The sequence below is a fragment of the Gigantopelta aegis genome, chromosome 9 (assembly GCF_016097555.1).
Source record: "Gigantopelta aegis isolate Gae_Host chromosome 9, Gae_host_genome, whole genome shotgun sequence".
NCBI classification, from domain to species: Eukaryota; Metazoa; Mollusca; class Gastropoda; order Neomphalida; family Peltospiridae; genus Gigantopelta; species Gigantopelta aegis.
Genome location: NC_054707.1, coordinates 38,054,439 through 38,071,251, shown reverse-complemented (window position 1 = coordinate 38,071,251; position 16,813 = coordinate 38,054,439). Strand labels below are relative to the sequence as shown.

At 40.5% G+C, this 16,813-nt stretch overlaps 1 protein-coding gene across 1 annotated transcript; it reads right to left on the bottom strand.

The window, feature by feature from the left end:
• Nucleotides 1-390: 390 nt before the first annotated feature.
• Nucleotides 391-16,233, bottom strand: LOC121381566 (leucine-rich repeat-containing protein 15-like). Its single transcript, XM_041510898.1, has 8 exons — nt 16,199-16,233; nt 14,906-15,049; nt 7,380-7,520; nt 6,330-6,473; nt 4,760-4,828; nt 3,787-3,930; nt 2,684-2,893; nt 391-700 (listed from the first exon to the last, which is right to left on the bottom strand). Exons 1-8 carry the CDS (start codon nt 16,231-16,233, stop codon nt 391-393), a joined length of 1,197 nt encoding a protein of 398 aa, XP_041366832.1.
• Nucleotides 16,234-16,813: the final 580 nt, after the last annotated feature.

Here is a 16,813-nt window from a genome sequence, read left to right as displayed (position 1 = left end):
ATCAACTAAACGAGACAATACGGGACCAGATCGATGATTACCACAGACATAATCACCCGAGGAGCGCGAACCAGCCGGACAAGCCGATGTAAGACAGACCTGTGGACCTATGGGCCTGCCGACCGGACATCATCCACTTCCGATGCCGCATTAATGGCAGGAATCCCCCCTCCCATCGTCCACCCCCATCACCCAGCAACCCGAAACGCATACATCCAAAAACGAGTTCCAGAGCCCGGTCTGCCCCCACGGGGACCATGGCAGAGCGAGGTACACGTACCACCACCTTACACCCACCCCTCCACCCTCTCACCCGCTTACAACTCCCTCTCCTCGCAACCCCCCTCCCAGGACACCAACACCGAAGTATCTTCCCACACGACACCCACATCAGCAGCACGCCAAATTCGGGGCGTGACTCTCATTCACTCCACCCAAAGCCCTAAATCCCTGTACAGTCGAAAACAAGTTCAGCCCATGTATCAGCTTATTCAGGGACACATAGTCGATACCCATTTCGCCACGGACCCTGCCCTTTGGCTTAGCAAAATACTTGGTGCTGTTTTCCTCCTTGTGGTCAAATAACAATCCCGATGTTGCGTTTGGCGACGAGCAGTTCCCGCCCTGGATACTTTTCTTGACCCACACGAGTGTCTTGTACAGCTGACAGTCGCAGTTCAGTGAGTTGTCCGTCAGATCTCTACAATACGAGAACCAAATGGTAATGAGGATCTCTACAATACGAGAACCAAATGGTAATGAGGATCTCTACAATACGAGAACCAAATGGTAAACAGGATCTCTACAATACGAGAACCAAATGGTAATGAGGATCTCTACAATACGAGAACCAAATGGTAATGAGGATCTCTACAATACGAGAACCAAATGGTAACGAGGATCTCTACAATACGAGAACCAAATGGTAATGAGGATCTCTACAATAAGAGAACCAAATGGTAACGAGGATCTCTACAATACGAGAACCAAATGGTAACGAGGATCTCTACAATAAGAGAACCAAATGGTAACGAGGATCTCTACAATACGAGAACCAAATGGTAATGAGGATCTCTACAATACGAGAACCGAATGGTAAGCAGGATCTCTACAATACGAGAACCGAATGGTAAGCAGGATCTCTAAATGAGTAATGGTAAGCAGGATCTCTACAATACGAGAACCGTAGAGGATCCTACAATACGGAACCGAATGGTAAGCAGGATCTCTACAATACGAGAACCAAATGGTAATGAGGATCTCTACAATACGAGAACCAAATGGTAATCAGGATCTCTACAATACGAGAACCAAATGGTAAAGAGGATCTCTACAATATGAGAACCAAATGGTAATGAGGATCTCTACAATACGAGAACCGAATGGTAAGCAGGATCTCTACAATACGAGAACCAAATGGTAATGAGGATCTCTACAATATGAGAACCAAATGGTAAGCAGGATCTCTACAATACGAGAACCGAATGGTAAGCAGGATCTCTACAATACGAGAACCGAATGGTAAGCAGGATCTCTACAAGACGAGAACCGAATGGTAAGCAGGATCTCTACAATACGAGAACCGAATGGTAATCAGGATCTCTACAATACGAGAATCGAAGGTAATCTCTACAATACGAGAATGGTAAGCAACTCTACAATGGTAATGGTAAGCAGGACTGAATGTATCAGGAATATACGAGAACTGAATGGTAAGCAGGATCTCTACAATACGAGAACCGAATGGTAAGCAGGATCTCTACAATACGAGAACCGAATGGTAAGCAGGATCTCCACAATACAAGAACCGAATGGTAATCAGGATCTCCACAATACGAAAACCGAATGGTAAGCAGGATCTCCACAATACGAGAACCGAATGGTAATCAGGATCTCTACAATACGAGAACCGAATGGTAAGCAGGATCTCTACAATACGAGAACCGAATGGTAAGCAGGATCTCTACAATACGAGAACCAAATGGTAAGGAGGATCTCTACAATACGAGAACCAAATGGTAAGCAGGAGCTAGTTATAAAAGATCTGAACGATACAACCGTAATCCATGATCAATACCGTATCTCTGCACAATGAAGAGTCGAATGGGTATTTGGCAAAATAGCAGTCGATTCCATTAATCTCCATCTAGTGCTTATCTGTAGGAAGACAGCGTCTCCCGAAAAGATTCTTTACTGGACAATAAATCGTTCATGCACTGCTCAAAGAGGACTGCCACTCCCATACTAGTTTACTCAGTCAAAACTAGCACAAGACAAGAGTTCTTTGGACTAAATATAGATGCATTACACTGTATTATTTACATGCAGGTTTTGGTAATTGTTAATAATCATTCTGTCACAATGTTCCGATACATTGGAAATGTCATTTGGTACATTTTAATTGATTCACCCAACCAAGATGTAGACAAACAAAACAACACACATACACCAAAGGTAATATTTAAGGCTTGAGGTATTATGAAAATAAAATCTTACTGTCCAGCCTTAAAACTATTGTGTCTGTAATCTGATAAACAACAGGTTATGCTTGTCTTGTCTCATCATATTTTTAATGTAATGTTGAAAAAATAAGAATGAAAACTAATATATTATCTCACTTGTGTAACCGACTGACCAAATTGTTTCTAGGAATAGATTTAACTATAAATGTGGAAACACTCACATTTTTTTTAGGGTCCCATTAAAATATATGAACGCATCATTAGCTATTGATGTTAACGTGTTTCTTTGCAGGTCTAGCCGTTCCAGTCGTGTTCCATTTACCGCTGGGAAGTAGAAGAGAATGTTGTCAGAAAGGTAGAGGGAATGTAGATTGTCCATGGCATCAAATATCCCTGGTGCCAGATATACAAGTCGGTTGTAACTCAAATCCCTTAAAAAACAAAACACAAAACATAAAGTAAGGATTGTTAATTTGCTATTGATATGATAAAGATTATGTAATTTAAACATTACAAAAGAACACAGTTATACTATACTAATCAAATGTTAAAAAATTAAAGTTTATTTTGTTTAATGACACCAGTAGAGCATACTGATTTCTTAATCATCAGTTAATGAACGCCAAATATATTTGATAATTGCGACGTAGTATTTGAAAAACCCCCACTCATGTTCCCATTAACAGCAAGGGATGGTTTATAAGAATTTTCCCATAGGCTGCACAGCACAAACTAGGACATTTGATATATGAATGGTAGAGACGTAAAAAAAAATCCAATCAGAATGAGTCCACCGAGAGGGTTCGATTCTATAACACAAGCACGTCAGGTGAAATTTATGATGCAAAACCCTATACATTTAACTAAACGAAAAACATAATCAAAAGAACTTTGTGATTTATATTGCTTAACATCAATATTTAAAAAAAACCCCATTATATGTCACTGAATGTAACATTAATCAGGTAGTTATGAAATAATAAAAATAAAATTTGTTTTATTTACCGACACCACTAGAGCACGATGATTAATTAATCATCGGCTATTAGAAGGAAGGAAGGAAAACGTTTTATTTAATGACACACTCGCCACATTTTATTTACGGTTATATGGCATTGGACATATCGAGTTGTTAAGGGCTCAATGTGTAGGTGTTAGGCCACTACACCCTCTTCTCTCTCACTAACCACTAACCAACTGACAACTAACCCACTGTCCTGGACAGACAGCCCATATAGCTTATGTGTGTGCCTAGGACAGCGTGTTTGAACCTTAATTGGCTATAAGCAGGAAAATAAGTTGAAATGAAATGAATATTACTTACAAAGTTTGAACATTTTTTAAAGGATCAAAGATTCCCCTGTGGACGTCTGTAATTCTGTTGTTCTTCAGCATAACCTCCAGAAGCTGACCTTGACCAATGAATGAATCATCAGGCAAGACTTCTATCCTGTTACTGTTCAGATCTCTATAATGGAAAGTGGTAGAGAGAGGGCGAGAAAGATGGTTTCAATATTTTGTTGGTGAAAATATTAAACATAAAATTGCATCCATGCAGTCTAGCTTTATAGTGTAATACACAGCAATGAGCAAACAAAATAATTAAGCAGCGAAGTTATAAAACATAACAGATACAAAAAATATTTCTTGGTTATGCTAATACACAATAACTGTATTTAAATTATGTATGAAACTGTCATGATTATGTGCGCTAAGGCTTGTAAATCTGTTGAAAGCAGACATCTTTGTGTGGGGGAAAAACACTTAAGTGCTCATGAACGTTTAAAGCACATAGATTTGGTAATCATCGGTTAATGGATGTCAAACATTTGGTAGTTTTGATATATAGTCTTACCTAGAGAGGAAACCTGCTACGATTTTCCATTAGAAGAAAGGTATCCTTTATACGTATCATCCCACTGACAGGATAGCACTTACCATAGCCTTTGATATACCAGTCGTGGTGTATTAGCTGCATCAAGAAGTAGCCCAATGGTCCCACTGAACGGGTCCAATCCATATACCAACGGCACATCAGTTGAGCGCTTTATAACTGGGATATATCCGGCCTCAAAATGTTTATAATGTCTAACATTTGCTCAGACTTAACTTTTAAAAATCCACATCAGTGTCATGGACTTACATTATACAAGTCTGCAGCTGTCCTAAAAATGGTAGCTATTAACTATTATTTAAGAAATTCGCGTAACCTTATAAAAGTGATACTCCGCCGCCCCTAAAGAAGAAATGCATCAAATACTAATATTTTAGAAAATGTTTTTGAGGATAATACTTACATTCGTTTTACTTTTGTGTTTTGTATCATATCCTTTGGGAATACTGATATCTTGTTTGAAGTGAGTTTTCTAAAACATAAAACAATCATGTGTAAAAACAAGAAATGTATATGTCATTCACACGGCATCCTCCATTTATATATATTTATTTGTGGTACTTTATTTTTAATTAATTAATTTATTTCTACATTTATTCTTTTAATCCAGCACTTATAATATTAGTCATTGTGACTGGTTCTATGATCATATATTTTGCAATTTCAGACAACGATGATTGGTGGTGCAGTTCTAGCATAATCACTGACGCAGGAAGCGAACGGTGTGTGTGTGTGTCAAGGGTATATGTGCCCCCCCCCCCCCCCCACACATCTTGATCCAGTAGCAGCAGCGATGGTTTTCATATATATATATCTATCTATATCTATATATATATATATATATATATATATATATATATATATATATATATACATCTATGTGTGTGTGTGCGTGCGTGCGTGTGCGTGCGTGTATGTGTGTATGTGTGTGTGTGTGTGTATGTATGTGTGTGTGTTTGCCCTCTCCCCACTTTTTGGCACCTTCCTACGCCACTGATAATAATAATTATTATTATATACTGTTAAAAATAACTAGGGGATATTGCATTTCAAATATCAATAATTATATATATAATGAAATGAGGTATAAAACTCAAAATAAGTTCACTATGTGTGTTAATGTTCCCACTCAAAGAGCACGAAAAAACCCCGTAACAAATGTTATGATCGCGAAGCACGTGACGTGACGTTGCACGTGCGAAGGGTGTTATATGAAATTGAACACTTAGTTTGTGTGTACGTTGTGTGCACACTGTGGCATTGGCGTATGGGCTCGAATTTTTGTAGGGGGCGAATTGTGGCCCGTAGACTTAATGTGTCACAATCAGTCAGTAGCAGATTGTGTGTCTTATATTGACAAACCAGAACTGTGGATGAGCGTCCCCGTTCAGGATGGCCAAGGGCCACAACTCCGGTTCAGGACCGCCTCATTAGGACTTACACGTTGAAGAATCAAGGTCAGTCAGCCAATCAAACAGCAAGAGAACTGTGTTACAACTGGCGTTAAAGTGACTGGTCAGAATATTCGTAACATAAAGTAACATCGACGCATGTCGACCTTACGTTACCCCACATTTGACTGCAAGACATATTGCTGCAGACGTCAATGGTGTACACATTGTAGGCGTTGGGCTCGGGTAATGATTTCAAACGAGTCCAGATTCACACTAGACTTCCATGATCGACGACAGCATGTTGAAAATGTCAAATTGACAAGCACCACCCCTCTTGCCTATCTGTGTCTCCTCTGGACCTACATCATTATCCTGGCTATGACTGTTAATGCCAATCCTTTGTCATACGAGAGCTTGAGGTTTACCATTAATTAATATTTCAATAAAAATAAATACATCTCTGTTATATTGTGTTATATCTGAATATTCCCTACTTATTTTAAACATTAAATTTCAAGGGTGTGTGTGTGGTTTGTGTTGCAATCATGCTACTACAAGAGCATCTCGCCGAATACTCACATCTCGTATGGACTGACTTGCGACAGAAAATCACCAGGTAACTGGTTTAGCTCGTTTCCCTCTAGGCTTATTGTCCCAGACACCGTGGATGCGTCTTTGAACAACGTGCCGTACACAGCCTTCAGGCCTACGTTGTCCAGGTACCTGAAACAGAGAATGTTCTTTCTTGTTATATTTACAGTGTGCGATTTTGAGGAGAGTCCGGGAGCCCGAGCTCGCAAAAATCATATAGGACTCTCTAGCTTAGCTAGCATACGAGCTCGCATGGCTCGTAAAAAAATGTATAAATTACACTGATTCTTCGAAATGACACAGTCAGCATATATCTCAAAATCTTGGGAAAGCACAGTCTTGAGTAGCGATATTTGGTTTCATGCAAAACATTTAGTTTATCTTCTGTTCTACTGGAGGCGTACGGCTGAGCTCGTTGGGTTGGTGGCGGGCTCTAAAGATGTGAAAACAGGGAGTCCTTATGACACTTAAATGTTTTTAACCAAAATCGCTTACTATATTTTATGTATGTCCATTTGTGTAACCGATCATTGACCGTTGAGAATAAGTATATCTCTGTCTGTATAGATATCTCTGTGTACCGGCCTCGGTGGTGTAGTGGTTAAGGCTGGTAGGTACCGAGTTCGCCACCCACTACCGGTTCCCACCCAGAGCGAGTTTAACGACTCAGTTGGTAAGGCCACTACACTGACTTCTCTCTCATTAACAACTAACCACTAATAACCCTCTCTCCTGGACAGACAGCCCAGATGGTCTGTATCTCTCTCATTGACGTATCGTATGTATGTATGTGTGTACGTGTGTGCCTGCGTACATGAGTGCGTGCGAGTATGAATGTGTGATGGCCTATATCTCATAGGGCATAAACATGATAATAAAAAGTAGCTCGTTTATTTTCTATAATCATAATATAATAGATAAATGGCCATGTATTTCCTTATATACCATAACAGATATCTACTAAATTCTAACAGATATCTACTGAATTCTAACAGATATCTACTAAATTCTTAAAATAGTTTCTGATTCTAGACTTACAGATTTTGTAAGTAGTTGGTGCCAGTGAAGACGGCGGCGGCGAGTGTCTTGATTTTGTTTTTTGTCAGATTGATTTCCACAGCCGTGACGTCTTCAAACGTATTGTACTCCAGATGGTCTATCTTCAGATCTTGCAGGTATCTGTGGAAAGGCAACGCGTTCTTGTTTAACGAAACAAGTTTGTTTGTTTTTGTTTAACGACACCTCTAGAGCACATTTATTTATCATCGGCTATTGCATGTCAAACATTTGGTAATTTTGACGTATCATCTTAGAAAGGAAATCGCTACATTTTTCTCTTAGTAGTAAGGGATCTTTTATATGCATCATCGTACAGACAGATTAGCACATACGACGGCCTTTGATATACCAGTCGTGGTACAGTGGCTGGAACGAGAAATACCTCGATGGGCCCATCGACGGGGATCAAAGTTTGTTTTGTGTACGACACCACTAGAGCACATTGATTTATTAATCATCGGCTATTGGATGTCAAACATATGGTCATTTTGACAGTCACAGAGGTAACACGTGGTAAACCCACGCTACATTTTTTCCCATTAGTAGTATGGATGGGATCTTTTATATGTATGACCCATCCCACAGACAGGATAACACATACCACAGCCTTTGATACAATACCGTGGTCATGGTGGCAGTGGCTGTAACGAGAAATAGCCCAATGAGCCCACCCACGGGGATCGATCCCAGACCGGCCACGCATCAAGCGAGCACTTTACCAATGGGCTAAGTACCGCCCCCCCCCCCCCCCCCCCCCCCCCCACCCCCCCCCCCCCCCCATCCCCGACGGGGATTTCAAGCGAGCGCTTTACAGTGGGCTATGACTCGTTCCAATTGGTTACGACCCCCCTGGCGGTATTTTCAAACTACCACTATTAGCGCCATTTCCCCATACAGTTTAGAAAGTCAGAGAAGAAACCAACTTCTGCCATTTTGGTACTCTTTAAGGCAAACGCCCCACCAAAACGAGTGCGTCGTATGAGAATAGCCCCCTAAATATCCCGATTTTTCACGACAGCATTATACGATTTCATCGGTTGCTATGCAATCGATTATGCTCGTGTTTTTTCTCGCTATTCTTGTATGGAGCACTCATATCCGTGTGGACGGCCCTCGGTTGCGTCGTGGTTAGCCATCGGTCTAACAGGCTGGTAGCCCGACTGGGGTTCGATCCCAGTCGAGGCATGGGATTTTATATCCAGATACTGACTCCAACCCTTGTGAGTGCTCCGCAAGGCTCAAAAGGTAGCTGTAAACCACTTGCACCCCAGTGACCCCCACCCCTTCAACCCCCCCCCCCCCCCCCTGGACCACCCCCTCAAAAGGCCATAAACCACCCCACTTGGTCGTACCCCCTGGATATAGCCCCCCCCCTGGCCCCGATTCTGCCAATTAGCGCTTTCATCAGTGGGTCCTATGGAAGTGTTATGACATCAACGGTATTTCCAAACACACCAAACGCTTTCTTGAACATAGTCACTCAGTTGAACATCGCTCAGAGAAGACACGTGCCTCATTTGGGCATTTTTTTCGTCAGCAAGACTCCCTATCCCCGCTAGTGCGTCTACATGCGAACAGCCACGGAAAAAGGCGGGGGGGGAAGAAACGGTCTGACGATTTCATCGGTGGTGGGGAGGCCAGTCGAGGAAAACACGTGCATCGTGAACCTGACTTGCGGCCCCCCAACCCCGATTGGATCGGCCTCTCCGTGGGTGTAGTGCTGGCCATCTATCGCAGGGGGGTGTATAGGTTCATCGAAAAGGCGATGTTGGGAGAGAAATCAAGGCTGTAGGTAAACACTTGCACCGACAGGCTATCGTGCCCATGTGTTCCCCAAAAATTGGCTAGGAGAACCCCTGCTGTGCTGCCTGTGCCGTATCGGCTTGCAGACCTGTCGTTAAAAGAGTACGCCTATGTGGCCGATAAAGCGGGTTTCCTCTAAAAAACAGTGACAGAATGACCATATGTTTGACGTCGAATAGCCGATGATAAGATAAAAAAATCAATGTGCTCTAGTGGCGTTATTAAATAAAACAAACTTTACTTTAGTATCGTGTGGTGTCCTCTTTACAGAACAACACTGAGACTGTTATATACACTTTCTAATAGCCCTTGAAATATCTTTGATAAATAAGATATTTGTTTGGAAAAAAAAAAACCAATAGAAAAATATAATACTATAATAATGAGATAACACGATAATACAGGTCTGTGGACGAACACATTGCTGGAAGGGTGGAGCTGACAGAATATCTTTATCATGTAGTTACAAACCAGGTTTGACTTCCAAAAGGATTTAACCATTTTTGACAGAGCTATGGCCCTTGAACTTACAAGATAAAAACTTTGTAGGACCAGTACAGGAACGGCGGAAGCAAGTATGCAAGTATACATTGGGGGTTGGGGTTTGGGGGGGGGGGGGGGGGGGGGGGCTGACAGATCGAGATCGAACAGCAAAGTTTCTAGGGGGTTGGAGGGACACGCTTGTTCAATGTTCAAAACCTGATGTCCTGAAATGCAATTTCCTGCATTCTACAAGTAAATTTTATCTCTGACTTAAGATTTACTATCAGTAATATTCTTTATTCAGAATTATTGGGGAGGGGGGAGGGCGTGCCTGCAGTTAGAGACATATATTGCTTTAGCAGTACTCTCAGAATGCTTGGGTTTTTTCTTAAGACGTTTACGTCTGAGTGAATGAATGAATGAAAGAATAAATGTTTTACAAGAACCCAGCACAAAAATTACAGATTGGCTATTGTGTGTGAAACAAAGGGAAGTATATTACAGATATATTTCGGAACTTCGGAAATTTTAATAAAACATTTTTGCTACCAGTACGTATTAACGTAAATATTTTGTAAATATAAATATATAAATATAATTAAATTAAATAATAAACGATCGCGAATAAACAAATGAATGGATGAATGAATGAATGAATGAATAAATAAATAATAATAATCAATCAACCAATCAATCATGCATTCAATAAATAAACAAATAAACAAACAGACACATAAATAAACAAATAATTCCCGATAACTGAAGCTAAACTAGAAAGCTGCCACTGTGTTTCACCAAACTGCTGTTATAGTCAAAGAGCCAGGGGTGATTTATCTGCACGAAATGACCACGTGTTTGGTATTTTTGGATAGATCATACTAAGATGCATTCAGAAAAGTGAGTCTTGCGTTGCACAGCTGCTGGATAAGGTCGGAGGTCAAGGTCAAAGGTCAAATAAGTGCATATTTATGAATTTTACTTAAATGTTTTATTTCTTCTATAGTTGTCAGTAAACATTATTATTAGTATTTATTTTCATCCTGTAATGAAAATGTAGTCATTGGAAATTCAAAATAACTGGAAAATGTAAGAAAACTTTGAAGAAAACTGCTTATATCTCCTTAACGGTTGGACTGATTAGAAATTTGTACACATTTTTGCACTTTTCACTTATGCCCATGTATTTATTTAAATAAAGGGTTCTAGTTAGATTTTCTCATATCAGACTATGTATTTGTGTCCACTGAAGTTTTTTAATCTCCGACCTTGGTTATAGACCAAACGTTAAGGTCAAGGTCAAAGGTCAAATGATGGCTAATTCTGATAAAAATCTCAAATTTTGCCCTGTTGCATCTTTTGTTTATTTGATATGTATGAGTTTTATTACGTAAAATGTTAACACATGTGCTCTGTGCCCTTCTTGTGTGGTTTCTTGATATGGGATGCAGATGTTGTATTAATTACGTAATGCATTTTTCCAGCACCAATAGCTGAAATAAGATGGCTAGGGTTATTTAAATAAAAGGTAACTTGAGAGTAATGGATGTCACAGTCTATGTTTTTCATCTTTTAAATTATTTAAAATGTAGTGTCACTGTTACTACCCCCATGAATTGCAAAACTTAACACTATGCTTTAAATTTACATGTATCAATTGGAATGAAGTACCATACTCACTGGCGTGGTCATTAATTTTGGTGAAGAAGACATTCCTGGGCCAGGGACAAAAAAACAGAGAACGGATGATGTCCAGCTGACCGAGAGGACGATGAAGAGACGCCGACAATATGAACCTCAGGATAGGTTGATTGAACTTTACAGAAGGAAACCTTCAATATCAACTTTTAACTATCAGCAGTATATGTTAGATCCCCCAGTTAACATCAAAGCAGTTGAGAGATTGAATCAAATTTGGATGCTATTGTACTTACTATGCAAGGACACACCAATGTGGCGAGGCTGGTGGCCCTGAAATGCTCCGTAACTCGGATGTCTTAGCCTCTGGTTCAATGTGTGGCTTCTTGGCGGGAAAGCATTTCAATCGCTGTAAACACCTCCATCCCCTCCTTGCATCCGCATTAGAGATTCTTCATTTCCTTGGTGTTATCGAAAAACATGGAGGGATGTCAGATGAGATACTGGAGTTGTCACATGGGCTTGGAGCAAATGTCAACCCGGAGTCATTGTCGGCTATCTGATGCTTGCACAGGCTTCTTAGAACGATATGACGCATATTGTGGTAGTACTAGGCAGGGTGAACATGGCAAAACTGCGATGTTTTGCATGACATACACTGACCTTGTCAAACGTTACTTGTTGTTGGATAGGGCTTGTAGGACAAATGATGTCGACTTGTATATATATGTTCTTGGACATATGCTATCTGTGTTCTTTGCAACACATCGCCCCAACTATGCCAGATGGATGACACGATACCTACTGAACCTCATGAACATCCTGGAATATGTTCAATATTTGAAGGAGGAGCCCTTTCTATCCGACGTACTCAAAATCTGTTTCTCGCAGTGCTGTGGATTTAACGCTAGAACAAACTGTCAACAGGGACGCAGCTTCTAGACAAACTGGTATAGCTGCCTTCACACAATGTGTGAAGGCTAGGAAGCGATGGACAATAACTAGAACAGCGAGAGGAGCTGTTGTTGGATGCTTACTCGAGATGGCTGGTTTGACTTTTGGAGAAGAGATTTCACAGGAATTGAAACCATATAGAATTGTTAGGGACAACCCAGACCTGCAAAAGATCATGAAGGCCCCGGAGGACACACTTAACCCATTTCAGGACAATTTGTCAGACAAATGATTTTGCCTCACAACTGGTCACAAATGCTGCCTCATCTGATGTGCAAAATGACCTCACAGGTATAGTGGACTTGGGCACTGCCTGGTGTGATCAGTTTCAAGATGAATGCAAGGATGACCCCAGTCGATTTGAAAGGCCAATCAAACGTTGTAAGATCAAGAACTTTGCAAGTGATGCTGTCAAAACCAAAGTTAAATCGAAGGATCAGAAAATTTGGAAATCCGTTGCACGAGGGATATATTTGATCGATTGTTGTTCCTTGCTGTAACGCAGAATCTGGACACGGCAACTGTCATGTCATACCCTCTCACCCCTGTACCATTCGCACTTTATCACATAACAGGTGCAATGAACAAGACAAACAAATCAGCCTTAATGGTCAAATTGGAAGGAAAAAGGGATTCAAACAAAGAACCCAATCTTGTGGATGTGTGTCACTGATGCGATATTCTTCTTGCGCATTCTGCCACAGCTACCATCAACATTTGGTGGTATTGCAAAAATTATTCTCCAAAAGGCATGTGCATTTGCACAGGAGGTGCACATTGTGTGCGACACATATCAAGAAGGTCCGTCAATCAAATGTTATGAGCATGAGGAACGTGGAAACTTGTCAGGCAGCATACCAAATAACAGGACCAAGCCAGTACCGACCCGCTGATTTTCATAGAGCTCTACTGTCGGCACCATTCAAAATTGCCCTGCTGAGGTTCCTCAAAGATGAATGGAGATCAGCCACATATGTACCTGTGATGGAAGGACATGAAGTCTACTTTGGGCTTTAACAGAGTTGCTACGTTTACACCACAGAAAATGGATTGATTCAGCAGAGAGAAGAGGACAAACCTTACAGTAGGCACGAGGAAGCAGACACTCGTGTTGTCTATCATGTTGATTTCATCGCAAAAAAGTCACCTCATTGCCCAGTTGTGGTCGTCCGTTCCTGTGATACAGATATATTTATTCTTCTTCTACATCATGCTGACACCATAGGTGCAACCCTTTGGATGGACACAAGAGTCAGTTCAAAGAATACAAGAGGTCTAATCAACATTTCCCAACTTAACCTACTTGTCTGCCGTGCTTTACCAGCATTTCATGCGTTCACTGGGTGTGATTATACTGCGTCATTCATGCGCAAGGCAAACGGTAGACCATATGAAGTCATGGTGAAAAATGAACAATTTCTATCTGCATTTGCACTGCTTGGGACTTCAGACAAGATAGATTCTAAGGTGGCTGCTACCATTAAAGAATATGTTTGTTGCATGTATGGACTAAAAAATGTTGCAGAAGTAAATGAAGCCCGCCTTCTTCTCTTCAAGACACTGTATGGACCAAAAAGACCAGAACATCCAATGGATAAAATAAAGTCAGCTGACCCTTGCAGTCTGCCACCTTGTAAACCGGTACTAGTGCAAAAACTGAAGCGTACGAACTATGTTGCAAACATCTGGCAAAATGCAAACCTTGCTGAACCTGCCCCGTGTCCACCCAAAGGGAATGGATGGGATATCGACAAGGGTAAAAACTGCCTCAAATGTGTGTGGTTTGAGGGCCCCCAAAGCCCAAACAACATCGAGCTCGGGCCGTTGGGTAATGCCCGTCAGGCAGATATCGATGAGGAGGATGAGCTGTTGATGTATAATGCATCCTCTGATGAAGAAGAAGACTGTGATGATCAATGAAGACATATGCATTTCGTGTGAGAAATTACATTTGACAATTACATTTTGAAGGAACAGTATGTATGTCCAACAAAATATCATTTACCAACAGAAATATGGTGGTTATATCACAGCTAAACGTGTTTAAGACCAATACATCAAGTTTGATGTATGGTCAAGCGAAATCGTTAAAAACGTGATTTTCCCAAATTAATGTCCTTCTTTTGACCTTTGACCTGACCTTAACCTTTGGTCTATAACCAAGGTCAGAGATTTAAAAAACTTCAGTGAACAATAATACATAGTCTGATATGAAAAAATCTAACCAGAACCCTTTATGTAAATAAATACATGGGCACAAGTGAAAAGTGCCAAAATGTGTACAAATTTCTAATATGTCCAACCATTAAGGAGATATAAGCAGTTTTCTTCAGAATTTTCTTCACATTTTCCTGTTATTTTGAATTTTCAATGACTATATTTCATTAGAAGATGAAAATAAATAAAAAATAATAAGGTTTACTGACAACTATAGAAGAAATAAAACATTTAAGTAAAATTCATAAATTTGCACTTATTTGACCTTGACCTCCGACCTTATCCAGCAGCTGTGCAACGCAAGACTCACGTTTCTGAATGCGCCTTCGTATGATCTTTCCAAAAATACCAAGTAAATATGTGGTCATTTCATGCAGATAAATCACCCCTGGCTCCTGTTCTATTATACATACAGTCTCGTTACGTCCAACTGCCTGAATGCGTTAGTCTCGATAATATGTATCGGGTTGTTGTTCAGAGTGATCCTTGTTGGTCTTCCTCTAATGTTGACGAACGCGTCTCCATATACAACAGATATCTGGTTGTATGTCAGATCTCTGCAGAAAGTCAGAAACAAAAATATTAAAATTTGTGATGCTTTATATACAAAACTAGGTGGGTGGGTTATTGGGATTTCTTGTGTGGATTTTTTGTTTGTTTGTTACTTGTTTGTTTTCTTTCTCTTTTTTAATGTTTTTTTTTTTTAGACTTGTATTGCCTGCAAATGAAATTAAGGGACGTTGTTTTCGTGCGTATACGCCCAATATCCCACAAACAAACGGACAATACAACATACACATAAAAATAAACACACCAGAGAACGGAGAAAAATAGTAATACCTTATGAAAGTAAAGGCTACGATACATCTACTAAGTCTCGGAGACTGCGTTAGAATGCCGCCTCCCACAACGCATTGTTGACGTCATAATTACGTTACGTCACTTAAAGTCGCACGTTTTAATACTTTTATATCGATAAATACCATGGGAATCCCCGTGACCCAGTTACTTGAAATAATACTGAAAGTTAGTATTCTGATGTCACCGGTAGATGTCGCTCGAAGCACAGAAATGCCTATGTCACGACACCTTTCACCTCTCCTGGGCATGTGCCAACTGTTCTGTCCTGGACAGCGAAAGGAATGAGTTTGGAACAGGAAGTTACTTTACCAACATGGGTGCTTCTGTTGAGGATATGGCTGCTGCAGCAATCATGATACTTGAATCGGAATAAGACGACAATGATAGTCCGTCACTGACCATGTTGACTATACTACAGTGTTTGAAATAATAATTTATTAGCCTACATTTGCTATTCGGCACCGGGTACTAGTGGCTAACCTATTGTTATTAGCAATTAGATGCACCGTTTATTATTGTTGGTAGTAGTAGTAGTAGTAGTGGTAGTGGTAGTGGTAGTAGTGGTAGTGGTAGTGGTAGTAATAGTAGTAGTAGTACAGTCTGTAGGAACCAGAGATGGGGATGCACTTCCCCTCCCCAGGACGAAAATGTAAGGTGTTTTTTTTTTCCTACTCTATTTAAATAAAGGTAACAATATAGCTTGTGCCCCCCACCCCCACCCTCCAAGGTTGTATACCCTCTCCAGATATTGTAAAACTTAGCAACATTATTGGTTTTAAGAGTTTGTAACGTTTTATATTGAGATACTTACTTGTCTGAACTTTATGGGTGTGGTGTGGCTTTACTTCCGGTAACTAAGACCGATAACATGGTAAAACATATTACAAGTTTTGTGTTTTTTCTAGTCAGCTCTATCTGCCCTGAACTGTCGAAGTCAAACTCGGACGCTGTGCCCAGTCAGTGGCGTACGAAGGTGCCAAAAAGTGGGGGACACACACACATTTACATACATACATACAATATATAGATATTCATACATCAATACATACTAGCCAGTGCCAGGTCTGCCCACTGTTTCATGCACGTAAGCGGGATCGACCGCGTAAATTGTAGGCCCCATGCATGTGGTTGAGTTAAAGAGCATCTTTTTTATGGATGCCTCAATAGCTCAGAGCGCATCGTGGTTAGTCTTGCAATTTGCGGGCGATTCGGTGCCACAGGTTCGAGTCCAAGCAACGGCATGGGATAACTTGTGAAGTCAGAAAGGATTTAATTATCCCCTGCGCCAGTGCGTTAATATATATGTATGTAACGGTCAACCTCGACATACATACAATATATAGATATTCATACATCAATACATATATACATACATACATACATACATACATACATAGATATATATATATATATCTAATATATATCGCTGCTGCTACTGGATCAAGAAAAGTGCTTCCAGC

Excerpts from the sequence above, each read along its gene's own strand:
- LOC121381566 (XM_041510898.1), bottom strand. The coding sequence starts at position 16,233 with ATGTTTTACCATGTTATCGGTCTTAGTTACCGGAA. Across the intron at positions 15,050-16,198 it reads ATCGGTCTTAGTTACCGGAA|AGATCTGACATACAACCAGA; the intron begins GTAAAGCCACAC and ends GACTTTCTGCAG. Across the intron at positions 7,521-14,905 it reads CAGTTGGACGTAACGAGACT|ATACCTGCAAGATCTGAAGA; the intron begins GTATGTATAATA and ends GCCTTTCCACAG.